We start from the raw sequence: 14,561 nt of genomic DNA on the forward strand, positions 1-14,561 counted from the left end.
GTCGACTTTTATGGCAGTTCACAACATTGTCCATTGGAACTGTAGTAGCCTAATAAGGAACCTCGATGACGTCTATGAAATTCTGCACAAACACCAGCCAAGTATCATGTGCCTACAAGAAACACAATTAAAACCCACACAAACTAACTTCCTCACTCGAACCAAAATTCGAACCACTTTGGTTCGAATGAACCAAACTTGTGTTTTTGTCTACATGGTCCCTTTGAGGATTCCATTACTTTGGCGGTGTCTACCATACATATAATTAATTGTGAGCACCCTTGGGAACGCTCATACGCGCTAGCCCGCCAAACCGAAATTTGATACCGCCATGCTAGCCTCTTACTTCTATCAACTGACAAGAATAATGACGCCATGGGTTCACCGTCAGCTGTTTTGCCTGCCCAAGGCAGTTATATCCTCAGAACTTCCTGTTTCTCATAATCATTACTCTAGGCAGAGTACAATCAAACTTAACACCCAGTGTAATTTAACAGTACAACTCTAAAATGAGAAAATAATTTTGCTGTGCTAGAACTGGAGCTAACGCATTGTGTTTGCGGACTCACTATTGAGGGAATAGGCAGATCAGAATTTTAAAGTGCTAAACAACGACCACATTAGTGTTTCCAAGACCATTATGAATGTAGAAACCGTTCGATAGCACTCTTGATTCTTCCGTAGGAAGGAATATCGACGACATTTTCAGCACTAACGCATCCGCCGTGATTAATCTGGAGATGCAAGCTAAAAGTTCTGCTGACCTTAAGTTAGCTCTTGCAGGGTTTTACTCATATAAAGATATGTTTACTTTCCACAACACTGAAAGAAACCGTATAGTAAAGCCGGTTGAGAAAAAATAGCACGGTGCGGACCGCGTCCTGCATCCCACCTACATAGACCGGCAACAGGACTTGGAACAATGTGCGTAGACGCTGCTTAGGGCAACACTGCGAAGAGTCGGGCTGCTCACACGTAAGTTAAAGAAGAGTGCACATACACAACTAGATATTCACACAGAAAAAGATCTTCGAGACTTCGACACGAAACACCGAATCACCGCATGCATCTTCCTTGCTTCTGGGGGGACACAAATTAGGCCCAATTAGTGTTTGTCGCATACTGAGTCGTACTTGGAGATCAATACAACAGTTGTATTGGTGTCATTTTAGAAAACGTGCTTAGAAAGCACAGAGCCGCATGCATCAGGTATTTCTTTATTGGAATTTTATACGTGTAACCTTCTTGACCCTGTATTTTTCTATTACAGCACAAAAAAAGATACCTTTTGACCGACAAATATTACTGTAACAGATTTACGATAATAGGCTGGGTCCAAAGAGCTGAATAAAACAATTTTAGGAACCCACACCCACATGTTTGACATTAATAGTCGGAGTAACCAAGGTAATGTATGGGTAGGTTTAGGAGAAAAATGGACCTGACGGTCATAAACACCGCTTCCATAATCAAAACAACCAAGCAACCTCATGCAGACACCCTGGTTCTAAAACTAAGCATAAGTTCTTAATTTTTCCGGTTGCGAAATCGTGTGTCTGCCCTCTGCTGAGAAAGTAACAAATATTTAAAATGGCAGCAGAGAAACTGTTCAGGGCCGTAAAATCAATTGTATTGGCGAATATACAGGAGAATGCGCCGGCAGCTAAGAAACCTCTTAATACCGAGCGCAGCGCGGCCCCGAAGAGCTCCTTGAGTCCCCGTCTTCCTGTGATATACTGACCTGGTTTGTAATCAGCGCCCTGAATGGTGACCGTATAAGAAGGGCTGCCCATGGCTTAACAGCTGGCTACTCTGCAATGTATCGTAGAGATCCTTCGCCAAGGTAAGAGCTCTTAACATAACCGCCGTGGTGAAAGCACCATCCTCGTGCAAATGACGGAGCAAGCTCAGGGGCAAGCTCGTTCGTGAAAGTGGTAAGGCTTCAGATGGTAGACGCGAACAAGTTGCGATGCTGGATGGGGTGATGCATGCGAGGGTGTCAGCCGACAAATTTCGAGGGTCACAGGAGTTACCATACGTATGATTTCAGATAGCCCAGCCGGCGCAATTGGATCCACAGGAGAGTAAAAGAAATAAAATGAAATTCTTTAAAAGTGGAAATCTTACCAATGCAAAAAAGGGTTCACATTTTTTTCTCGAGGGTGCACCAAGTACGCACCCCTTCGCCATAAACAGCAGAATATTTTCTCAATAAAATACTATCATACCCCACAGCGTACTTACGATGTCATCGTATGGTGGAATAGAATCGGTTTACTGAAAAAGACTGCTTGTTTACCTCAAAAATGTTTTGTGCATTGTAGTTTAAGGTGTAAAGCCATACAAGAACCAACACTTAACTTGGTAACCCCTGCGAAGGGAAGTTGAAGCGCGTTCATATACCGCAGGTGACACCGGCTGCTACACGGAGGAAGGTGACATATACGTTCTCGGCCGAATAAAAGACCGGTTCAAGTGCAAGGACCAGCAGGTGGCGCCTTCAGTGCTTGAAGAAGTTATCCTTCAGCATCCGGATGTGTGCGAGGCCGTGGTTGCTGGAGTGCCTCACGCTGACCTGGGCGAGGCGGCACGTGCGTTCATCGTCTTACGAGACGGGGTCCACCCAGACAACGCAGTGGCTCTGCGGATAAAGGAGTTTGTAAAAGGTGACCAAGTAGTGCATGCAACTCTTGCCTTGCGGAGAGCGTTTGCTCTCTAAACAAATAACGGTTCATTTTAAGAAGTTTTGTGACACAATCAAGAAGCGTGCTTTAAAGAGATGCGAACTTTTTTTATATATTAATAAGTGCCGACTACATAACAAAGAAATGTTTGAGTAAATCTAAAGTTTTACGCGCAGCGTGGCTCAGTGGTTAGGCGTTGTGCTGCGGATCCCAAGGACGTTCGTTGGATCTCGGCCGCGGTTGCTGACTTTCCCATGGTGGCGAAAAGCAAAATAAACCGGCGTGACGCTATCTTGATGCGCGCTAAGGACCTCCGTATGGTCAAAATCACACCCGACCTCACCACTACATCCCGCATCAGATGCCAGCTGTAGCGTTTTGCATTTATTAAGGCAACCCTTACACTCGACAGTGGCGGATAACAAGTTGCTTCTGAGATTCGTTCATGGACTGTTTTCAAAGCAAGCCTAAGTAACAATGAACTGTAGAAATATATTTGCATAAATATAAAAAATGTGTCAGTCTTGTAGCTATAAACAAAGACACTGTCCTTGATACTGAAGTTTAAGCTAACTGTTGAGATAAGTAGCCAACACAGTAATTTACGGGGCTTGCTATTCTACCTCCCATAGAAACCAAACTAACGAGCTCCCTATAGTGATGTCAGTCAAAATGGGCGTCGAGGCTTTTGCGGCATAACAACGCAATATCGACCCAAAGCGCTTTGTAATCGCTATACGTCATTGGCCAATCAACTACTTTGGTGATGCACGGCTGAGTGCCTCTGTACAAAATTGCTGGACTAATACATGACTGTCTTGTATGTGAGGAAGTTCAGGCGTAATATTTCTCCTTGACTTATGTTCATATACAATACGCCAATGCAGTTTCTGCCGCGTTGATGGTGGGTGCCCATTCGCAAGAATGTATCAGACACAAAGCTGTGACGGAGTAAAAAAAATTATTTGAGGAGAGATGAATGGCTCCCTTGTTCGGAACTTCTTTGTCAATAATAGCGTGCAAAGGAGCCTCCGCGCTCCCGAAACGACATTCTTATATTTCGTTATAGGTAGTACCGGCAATGCCCGGGTGGTCCACTTTACGAATGACACTATTGTGCGTAAAAACTGTTAAGTTATTTCTGGGCATAAGTGAGGTAGTTCACCGTGAAAATGTGCATAATTAGGAACTCCCATGTGCTGTCATTACATGTGCTCCAACGGGAGGCGTGTGGTAATGGGAAAACGCTGAAACTCGTGTTTTATTGAAACTCTTTTGAAAGAAATTGTAGCAAGAAGGTGCTGGCGTAGCACGACGAACTCCTTCAAGTTGGGTTCGTGTATTTGTTTTAGCAATATTTATTAGCAAAGACAAATTGGATAAATCAATCAGTGAAACATCTATTGGGTGATTTGTTTACAACACCCATTTTTTGCCTAAATTTATAATCGCCCCTACAATTTCGGTTAAAGGGAAGCTGAAGCGCTTTCCAAAAAAATTGAGTTAGATTAATAGTTGTATAGTTTCTTTCGCGCTGATTCCGAATATCACATTGAAATTTATTGTACATGAGTCCAGGTGGCACTTATCTTCAAAAAGCGCGGCCCCGTTTGAAAGACGCGCGCTTTTCGTCTTTTGACGCCCCTGATTGGCTGCGCCCGTCATGACGTCAGAGGAGGACACCCTTAGGCCGCGCGGGTTGTCGGAAGCATTGCGAACGATCGCTTGGTTGCCTTTGCGGCAATTTAGCTTGCAGTTTAATTTTCGCACATGACCGGAAGTTTGTTTTATAATTTTCCGTGCTGTTGGTTCAATCATCTTGCAGCTTAAATTTGCTTTAAACGACAGAGAACCCCAAAGCAGTGACTGTGACGTCGACTAGTGGGTTCCATCAAAATGTTTTTGAATTAGGCAACCAGCATAAGGGGATTTTATACCTTATGTTAATATTAGGTACTGCCTTAACTGTTTCTTATTATACACAAAACCATTTATGCCGAAGATTAATGGGCGTTTTATAAACAATCTACCAGCGAAAAGCACGTACGTGCACTGCGCGAAAAAATAGCGTTCATGCGCTGTAAACGTATATGCGAGACACATCTTGCCGGTACAAGCATAAACCGACAAGCAGACTCTGCTTCCGCATTTCCTTTGTTCGTTGTCGCCCACCCCATCCCCGTACACAGACCCACACGCGCGCGCCATTTCGGCAGCGGCGCTACGGCGCCTCCGCGATTGCTAGCTGCACTTCGATGGGTGGCGTCTTACTGCTTCACATGCATTTATTCTGAAAACACTGCAGCATACTAGTGCCTGCTCAGCATTATTGGTTGTAGTAGGGCTTGATTTTCGCTTGTGCGTTGCGCATTCTGCTACAATATTACGGCCACCTCGTTATAATTACAGACCAGTCGGACAAGGCAATTACGTTGTAGTTACGTTACTTTAGGTAACAATCACCAAACGTTTGTGATAATGAATCGTTGGCCTGTTTCAGCATTTCTAGATTTAAGCATTTACCGCGCTAGTCGGACAGAGGCCGTATATTTACTCTTCGCTCCTAATTTTTTTAGTATCATCATTATATATATCACCGACTATCACTGGAGCACACATGAGGTTCAGTGACAACAAGTGCTTGCCAGGTTATAATATGCAGCCACACGGAATCTTGGGCAAAAAATTAGGCCCCCGCAGTGAACACAAATTATGGCACGGCGGTGGTTCGGAGTGGTGTTTTTTTTTTTAATTCCAGACAAACATCACCTTACCGTGACATGTATACTTCTAAAATAAGTAATCTGGTTGTCTTGGTTCTTTTACTTTGTAGGAATAATGTTTACCTCTCAGCCGGGAGAGAACTTCTATCAGGATTGGCCCCTTGTTTTAGTTTCGCCAAAAAATTGTTTTTTTGAACACTGTCCTGAGCCCATAGGGAAAGAAGACCTACGCGTTTAACGAAACAAGTATTTCCTGAACAAATGTTACTTGGTTTCTGGAATGGAACGAAACGTCCCCGGCCAAAGTACAGCAGTATTCCCCATCCTTCCTAAATCTAGAATCGAATGTGAACATTCACGTCCGTCGCATCAAAAAAAAAAACGCATTGGGGCGGTGTACAAAGTATTTAACGTAGTGTAGTATATTCTCTGTCATCAAGCACAGCCACCTCGGCTGTCGCTTCCGTATGTTATCAAGCATCCCGGCATGGCATTATTCTGCTTAGGAATACGGCATGATAACGTATGCCTTGTTTGGCGTTCGTGCATACTTTTTGAACACGAAAATTGTACAAATGAGTGCTATCAACCACAACAACAACAAGTATCATTCACAAGGAAACACGGCGAAAAGAGCATGGCCGAGGCGGCCGATCCGGCCGGAAGTCCAGGTGTGACGTTTTTCAGCCGGTTTTCGCCCGCGCTCTTCGGTCTTCCGGCATCGCGCGGCGAGATGGGGGCGGGGCATCGGGCCACTTTTGTTTGCTCATTGCGCCGCTTCTATTGCATGTATTGCGAAAATATTTCGTAGACATGAACTATTCAATGTGTACTTGCTGCTAGTCAACTTTTCTTTTAATTCTAAACCCGCTTCACCTTCCCTTTAAGAGAAACCGTAAAACTATTTTTCAGATATTCCAAAGGGCTACACATATTAGCAAGAAGCACTTAAATATGTGATTGGGTGAGCGAGGTGATGATGAATGTTCGAAATGACAATTTCCGCTTTTTTTCGCTTAGGAGTACAATTTTGAAAAATCACGCCGTTGTACGCCCCTAAATCATGACACAAACGTACTTCAAAAATTTCAAGTCTCTAGATATAGCAGTTTTCGCCGGGTGTTGATGAAACAGTGAATCAGTCATTGAGTCGAGTGCGCCTCTTTATAAACATTGATTTGGTCAGTGACCAGTGCTTTGTCTTATGCATTTAGTTAACTCAACACACCGTATGCCGTGGAACCACCGACGTTAATACAAATATTGCACCAACACCAACACCAGGGTATGCGACGGGGGCTAGGCGTAACTTCACAGCTTTCTGACTCTGGACGTGAAGCATTGCTATTGGATTGTGACCCAATAAGTAGAAGAAGTGCGTGTTTCAAATATGTACAACTTGACGAAATTAAACCCTGAAGCAGTGGGTCTGGCCCAACATCATTATTTTAGGCCTAACTTTATTTCACCTTCAGGCCAACTTAGCGAATGTAATGAACATCATAGTTAATATGAGCCGTGCTGCGAATGTTGGTCGACGGCGCTAAACCTGAAGGCGTGACATCAGGCTTATCAAGTGCTATCACCTTTTCTTCCTATTTGCGGATCGGCATTTGCGCATGCAATCTCTCAAAGCTAGGCTTCGCAAGCACGGTTTTCTAAATAATCTGCACAAAAGTTTTGAAAAGGAAAAGACATCAATAACAAATCGCAGACATATTCCTTACCTATGGCGGATGGGTATATGCATCAGTATGGCTTTTAAGTTGGATATATAGGACCATACATATTATAATCACTCATTCAGGCATGTTACGCTGTACCTTAACAACTGGTAATACAGTATGGCCAATTCAAAACCATCTGGAATTGCTAAAACTGCCTATGCAATAGCATCCAAATCACAGCCTGCTCCGTTTGCAGTCAGCATTCGACGCGGGTAAGCCTGTAGATAGAACACGTTTTTTTAAGTTGTTCTTCAACTTCTATAACGTAAACACGCCGGCCCCATCGCACCTGTAAACAATCACAGGGATATATTTGGCCCTCGTTCATACGCATCTTTTTTTATATCTGTATGTAGGTTTGTAGAAAAACATGTAAATTACTTATTGGGTAATTAACGTGTCTCATCCGTTTATGCACCGTAAGGGACTGTGGAGCACTTCGGATAAACGCTTTTGCCCTTTCCATCCAATCCAGAAGCTCTGCGAAAGCTATACGTATCGCCAGGACGGAGCGGCACTGCGTAATTTGCTCGTCGCAGAAGATACGTCTTTCGTTTGTTCGCTGCTTTTGTGGGTTTCTTTTTATAGTGCCCATTGGATGCGTTTATTGCTGCAACTTAGGGTTGGTTAGTTGATTGATTGATTTATTTATTTATTTGAATATTTGATTGATTGATTGATTAATTGATTGATTGATTGATTGATTGATTGATTGATTGATTGATTGATTGATTGATTGATTGATTGATTGATTGATTGATTGATTGATTGTAGAATTTAACGCACCGATGCAACGCAGGTGATGAGGTGCGCCGTAGGGGAGGGCTCCGGAGTAATTTTGACCACCTGGGTCTTTACCGTGCGCCGAGATCTCGTACACACGGGAATTTTCGCTTTTCGCCTCCACCAGAAAAGCGGCCGCTGCAGCAGGCAATCGAACCATCACTGCGAGTGAGGAAAATCCGGCGAGTAGTTCTACATCACTGTGAGGACGTAACTGCAGCCGTCCAAAAACCCCAAGACCGAGAAAAAAATTTTTGAGCAAGTGTAAAGGTTATTTGATGGGCATATAGCCCTACATTTTGGCTGAGGTACTTTTGACGTACTAGATGAATTGGTTTACTCCGTCCTCCAAGCATTTAAGACTTCAAAAACATTTTAAAAAGTGTTGCAGGGTCTCGGTAATCAAGACGTCTTTCCCATTCATGGAGCATCTTTTTGATTAAGTGGAGATGGTGATACAGGCTTTTAGAAGCTGAAAGAATAAGCGGTAAAACAGCATAGATATGGTTTTCCACGAAAACGCTGACAGTGGTTCCAACGCTGGGAATAAAAAAAGGACCGCTTATCTACTCCTTTTGTTGGAAATGTCGCCGAAAAACGATTGTCGACTAGCGCCGCTGCCAAGAAAACGACTCCCTCCATTTTCCATCTTACCTCTCATGCTGTTCTCTCATTCCTCGCAAAATAAAAGGCTAGAGTTTTGCTCAAGATAGTTTAAATGTACCGCGTCCCACTTCTCCAGGCCGGGTGCCTCGATGCTAGCATGTCCGTACGGTGGAGACGCGTGTGAATTGAGGCACCCTGCTACAGTAAATATAAAACCACGATTCTCTACTGCATGAGCGTTACAAGAGGGACGTGGATACCATCTAGTGGAACCTTTTCTTAATATGCCTGTCGATTTCTTAAATGCCGGTAGGAAGTAGCGCTGGCAACAGCAGGCGACGGTTTTTTGGCTTTGATGTCAGGTATGAACACTGGCACCGGTATTAAACGTTAAGATTTGGCTGTGCGTATACAAGACTATTCTGCAGATTTGATTTCAGTTTGACCGGGTGGCTGAATGGAGTCACAGACAGACAGACCGGCAGACAAAAATTTCGATGTTTGAGCACCCCAAGAAAGAATATCGTCTTTAAAAAGCCACAATTTAGCGAAGGACCATGTCTTAAATTTAGGAACTAACGTAGTCCTTACACACTTCATTTTGAACCAACGTCACTGTGAAACGGGGGTACCTGACGGAAAGGCCAACAAAATAACTGAACGGAAATAACACAGGGAATGTAGAGACAAGCGACTCTAACTAGACTGCACGCGTAAATATCTGGGTGGCTTTACCTAAGTAACGGATACAACTTCACATTTTTTTTTACTAAGAGCCGATAAAAAAGACGGTATTGGGGGCGCGGTGGGCTTTATACATTGGGTAAGAACTGAATACAAGATGTTAAAAGTTAGGGTTACACGAAGTCGACACTTCAGTTCGCAGAGTTCGGTCTTGAAGGGACAGGTAGTGGAAAGTAGGAGCCTTGGGGGGAAGGGTGGGGGTAGCGTTTTGGAGGGATAAGGTCTTGTTCTGGCCTTGTCCTGGACAACTGCAGATTATTAATTGCCACATCTGGTTTAAGATGCGTTACACATTGTAACTTGCTTACACATATACAAATTTACACCTGGCGTGGAAAATTGTACTGTTATTTGTACACACTTTTTTTATTTATACTTTTGTAGTGTCCAAAACAGTTTTCCAAAAACAAGAAGAGAACCGAAAATGTCGACCTGATAGCAAAAAGATGTGTAGAAAAGTAGAAATGTAATCCAAACTTTTACAGGTTCTCAACCATTTTACCGGCAGCTTCATGGTGGTGTTGAGTTCCTTCAGCGGCTTCCCACAACAGAAACAGGCAAGAATCTTCGTCGGGCCCTCAGAGACGCCTATATGCAAACGTCTGAAAAAACGTACAGTTGTTGTAAATAAAGCTACCACAAAATTTCGCAATATTTTCGCTTCTATTACTGTAACCATGTACTACGCAAACAAGATATTTTGAGTACTCTACGTGCGTTTGATGCTTCTGAGTGAAGCCAGGTATTGGGTGGGCTATTTTAACTGAGTTATTCATTCATTTCTTCCAAAATAAGTGCGTGCATTCACGGAAGCTATATATATATATATATATATATATATATATATATATATATATATATATATATATATATATATATCGAAAGGCGTGGGTTCGGTCCCCACTCTGGGCGCATGTTTTTCTTTCTTTCTTTCTCACGTAATTAATAAAAAGTTAATAATCATGTAACATCACTAACGGTAAAAAAATAGTCTAACCTTCCCCTATGCCTTCTTTAGCGTTGTAGACTGCCGGCATTTCTTTCTGTATTTCCTAACGAGCCCCTCATTTCCAAACCCTATTATAGCGCGAAAGCTTAGCGAGGGCCTCGGTTCTGGCAGCCTTGATGCCAAGGTAGCATAAGAGGGTTTCTCACCAGTTGACCGCTCATGACAGGCTGTAGACGTTCGCGTCACGCCCCGGGGGTTCAAAAAGAAGGTCCCCTTCTCCCCGTGTAGTGTAAAGTGGCGCTGGCTACCACCCTCAAGCGTCAGATACAGCGTAAATATAAATACCCCAGAAAGTGAAGCAGAACACAGTCGCCCAGATAGCCGAGTTGGTAAGGCATTCGAGATTTAATCGAAAGGCGTGGGTTCGGTCCCCACTCTGGGCGCGTGTTTTTCTTTCTTTCTTTGTCACGTAATTAATAAAAAGTTAATAATAATGTAACATCACTAACGGTAAAAAAATAGTCTAACCTTCCCCTATGCCTTCTTTGGCGTTGTAGACTGCCGGCATTTCTTTCTGTATTTCCTAACGAGCCCCTCATTTCCAAACCCTATTATCGCGCGAAAGCTTAGCGAGGGCCTCGGTTCTGCAGCCTTGATGCCAAGGTAGCATAAGAGGGTTTCTCGCCAGTTGACCGCTCATGACAGGCTGTAGACGTTCGCGTCACGCCCCGGGGGTTGAAAAAGAAGGTCCCCTTCTCCCCGTGTAGTCTGAAGTGGCGCTGGCTACCACCCTCAAGCGTCAGATACAGCGTAAATATAAATACCCCAGAAAGTGAAGCAGAACACAGTCGCCCAGATAGCCGAGTTGGTAAGGCATTCGAGATCTAATCGAAAGGCGTGGGTTCAGTCCCCACTCTGGGCGCGTGTTTTTCTTTCTTTCTTTCTCACGTAATTAATAAAAAGTTAATAATAATGTAACATCACTAACGGTAAAAAAAAAGTCTAACCTTCCCCTATGCCTTCTTTGGCGTTGTAGACTGCCGGCGTTTCTTTCTGTATATATATATATATATATATATATATATATATATATATATATATATATATATATATATATAGGTTGTTACAACACGACGACAAGGATGCGAACAGCGAAACGTGGTGCAACGTCCGAAGAAGAAGCTGGGCAGGCGCGTAGCCAGCGATGGTTCTGTCTCATAACCGACATCTTGTAAATAGTGAGAAAACATCGTTCGCCCCTCTCATCGTTCACGTCCTTTGTCCTGCTACCACGTAACATTTGGTGCAGTGTGCGGGACGATGATCTTCATGCCGCTCCTTCCCCCGTATCGCATCGTCTTGGCTAATGAAGAGATCTTCTCCAGGCTCTGGGCCTCCGTCGGCATGCCCGAGCCTTAGAGAACCATCACGACATCTGTTCCCCAGCCCATGCCCCCAGCCTACGACGATCCTAAATCAGCCGAGACGTGAAAAGCCGCGAGCAGGCAAGACTATGATGCCGCCCCCCTGGCGGCGCGTCTTCTCAAGGGCTTTAGACGTTGCTTCATGACGTCGGCGGGCATGGCTGTTTCGGGACCAGTGCTCACCAAGCTCATCATGCTTATCCGTGGTGCCAAGGACATCTTCACTGTGTATTATTATGTCATCGTTCATACTCACTACACTCGTTGACCTACTAAGGCCTCGACCGGAACGGTCTCCCTCGACGGCATGGTTGTGTAACAACACGACGACGAGGATGCGAACACGGAAACGTGGTGCAACTTCCGAAGAAGAAGCTGGGCAAGTGCGCAGGCATATATATATATATATATATATATATATATATATATATATATATATATATATATATATATATATATATATATATATATATATGTATAATTACATATTTATACATATATATATATATATATAAGGTAAGTAGATACAGACAGACGCACACGAGAAAACATTAAAAATAAAAATAAAAGTTTGCTGACGTTTCAAGAGGAGGACTTCCTTTCTTCAGAGTACAGAATAAGTTGGTTTCAAGGTTATATGTACAGGTAATGTAGCAAAGGCGAGGCCGGGCAAGGGAAGGAGAGTTTGTACACTGGGATCATGGTGGTGCGTAGCGAAAGTATGAGAGAAGTGGAAGAGGGGAAAGAAACCCAAACTTTAAAGCCAGTGTACTAAAAATGTATATAGAAGATATATTCATACTAAGGCATCATGTTGAAATGGAACTTCTGACGTTTAGTGAGGCTTTTAGCCTTGCGCATCCTACTATCTCCCTCTCTCATTCCTACTCTAGGCACAGCTTAAATTTCCAAGATGTCACACTCACAGTTTCTCAGGGCAGGCTTCAGACAAACCTCTGTAGGAAACCTACGAACACGCGCCAGTATTTGCACTTCCACAGCAGCCATGTCAGGCACTGCAAGACTGCAATACCTTATACCCAATCTCACCATTTTAGGCGAATCTGCAGAAGCCAAGCGGATTTCGATTCTACCTGCAGAGAACTAATACCGCTCTCTTTAATCAAAAATACCCGGTGCAGGTGATCGATCACGCGATTACCCGAGCTAACCGCAACGAAATTCTCCGCAAAAAAAAAACTTTAAAACACAATCCACAAACAAACCTCCTTTTCACCCATTCGGCCTCTTCTCCGAAAGTTGCATCCGTACTGAAGAAACATCACAATATTCTTGTTCAAAGTTAAAGCCTAAAAAGAATATTTCCCGATCTACCACGCGTAGTTTATAGACGCGGCAAACGTTTTGGCGACGTTCTCACCAAATCCGGCATCAGCCGACCACAGACTACTGGTTGCCCACAAATAAACACCACACAGCCCGCCGCCAGGACAGCTTCAAATAATTATGTTAATGTAAACGGGAGCTTTAACTGTGATTCCGCCAACGTGTTATACCTGCTAGAATGCACACTCTGCGGCAAACAATACACTGGCCAGACTAAAACACCCTTTCGTTATAGATTTAACTTTCACAGCTTTCATGCAAAAACCTTGCCTTTTTTGCCTCTGTCAATACATGTTAACAATCCTGGTCATTACTTTAAACAACTGAAGGCCGCGATTCTTGAATCTAGGTTTAAAACGTGTCACGGTCGCGAGGGTCGTGGGTCCTACCTCATCTATAAGTTTATGTCAGCTTCGTTTGGCATCAATGAAAGTTGTGGGAAATTGACGTGTCTTTCCAACAAAGAAAATTTCAGCTCCATTTTTTCAGGATAGTGTTATGCCTGTTCATTTCTTTCAATCAATAATATTATCTCATCAGTTGGTGACCCCCGGTAGACGGTTATAGTTTCCTGCTAGCACCGCGTTTTTAGCACCGTGGCTTTACTAAACCAAATTTGGCAAGCAAGCCTGGACATTATGTTCTGAGTAGAAGGCTGCGGTACCATTGTTAGGTTTAATACTTTCACCTAGTAATCAATTTGTGCACGCGAGCGTGTGTGATTGCTTTCCTCTCCTCTTTCTGTTCTGTATTGTTTTTTTCTAATATTCGTTGCTGACCGCCTCGGCGTTTCCTGAACTGGTACCATGTGCCGACCAGATGTGTACCGCCCGGTGCGCGTCATACGCGTGCACCTGCCTTCTGTTATATTTTCTTTCATGACTTGTTTGACCCTGTCCTTTTTTGTACTTGCTCCTTTTCCTATTTCCGGCTTTTTTCTGCTCTTTTTATACGAAAGTACACTCAGGTTTTCTCGCAACTGCCTGTCTTAGTGTTTTTGGGCGCGACCCTTGCCTCCCACCAACACAAGCCAAGTACAGTACTCTCATGTTTCAAACACCTAACTCTGATTCCTAAAACGAATATCTATGGGCAGATGTTCGCCTTTTGCGTGCATCGGCATACCTTTTTTGGACCCCTCTCTTGCCGCAAGTTACCACGGGACACTGAAAATACCAATTATCTTGTTAATCTCTCTTTCGTCGTACTTCTTTATCATGTTCCAGACATCATGTTCCTTCTTTATCATGTTATCAGACCAGGCCTGTGCCAATTCGACCCGCAGCGTGATGTCGTGAGGCTATATGGTATACCGGACTCCCGTTCGCGCCAGCGCTTCCGCGACCCCACTTACGACGAGATTTAACAGGAACGGCAAGACGACCAATTCTTGCGGCATGCCTGTGCTGCCGAGCATCTTTTCTTTGAGCTGTAGGTTCCCTGCGTGAAGTTGTAGAGTTATACCGTACGTCCTTTAAGGAAGTCCTTGACGTAGTTAGAGCTGGTATCGCCCATGTTCAACTTGGGGAATTTTGACGAGACCGCCTTGTCGAACCCACTCTGGAGGTCCAGGC

At 43.8% G+C, this 14,561-nt stretch overlaps 1 protein-coding gene and 2 non-coding genes across 3 annotated transcripts in view; all 3 read left to right on the top strand.

The window, feature by feature from the left end:
- Positions 1-9,899, top strand: part of LOC144145418 (luciferin 4-monooxygenase-like) — a 72,267-nt gene extending 62,368 nt beyond the window's left edge. Inside the window, exons 10-11 of the mRNA XM_077677030.1 lie at positions 2,409-2,666; positions 9,753-9,899. Of these exons, the coding sequence (XP_077533156.1) occupies positions 2,409-2,666; positions 9,753-9,898 (404 nt within the window). The 3' untranslated portion in view covers position 9,899. The remainder of the gene's footprint in view (positions 1-2,408; positions 2,667-9,752) is intronic.
- A 688-nt stretch (positions 9,900-10,587) lies between these two features.
- Trnak-uuu (transfer RNA lysine (anticodon UUU)) lies at positions 10,588-10,659 on the top strand. The gene has a single exon. It is a non-coding gene; the product is annotated as a tRNA-Lys (tRNA).
- A 407-nt stretch (positions 10,660-11,066) lies between these two features.
- Trnar-ucu (transfer RNA arginine (anticodon UCU)) lies at positions 11,067-11,138 on the top strand. Its single transcript has one exon. It is a non-coding gene; the product is annotated as a tRNA-Arg (tRNA).
- The last annotated feature ends 3,423 nt before the right edge of the window (positions 11,139-14,561 follow it).

Source organism: Haemaphysalis longicornis, unplaced genomic scaffold, assembly GCF_048455015.1.
Source record: "Haemaphysalis longicornis isolate Haplotype H1 unplaced genomic scaffold, Haemaphysalis longicornis Haplotype H1 scaffold_7, whole genome shotgun sequence".
Taxonomy (NCBI): domain Eukaryota; kingdom Metazoa; phylum Arthropoda; class Arachnida; order Ixodida; family Ixodidae; genus Haemaphysalis; species Haemaphysalis longicornis.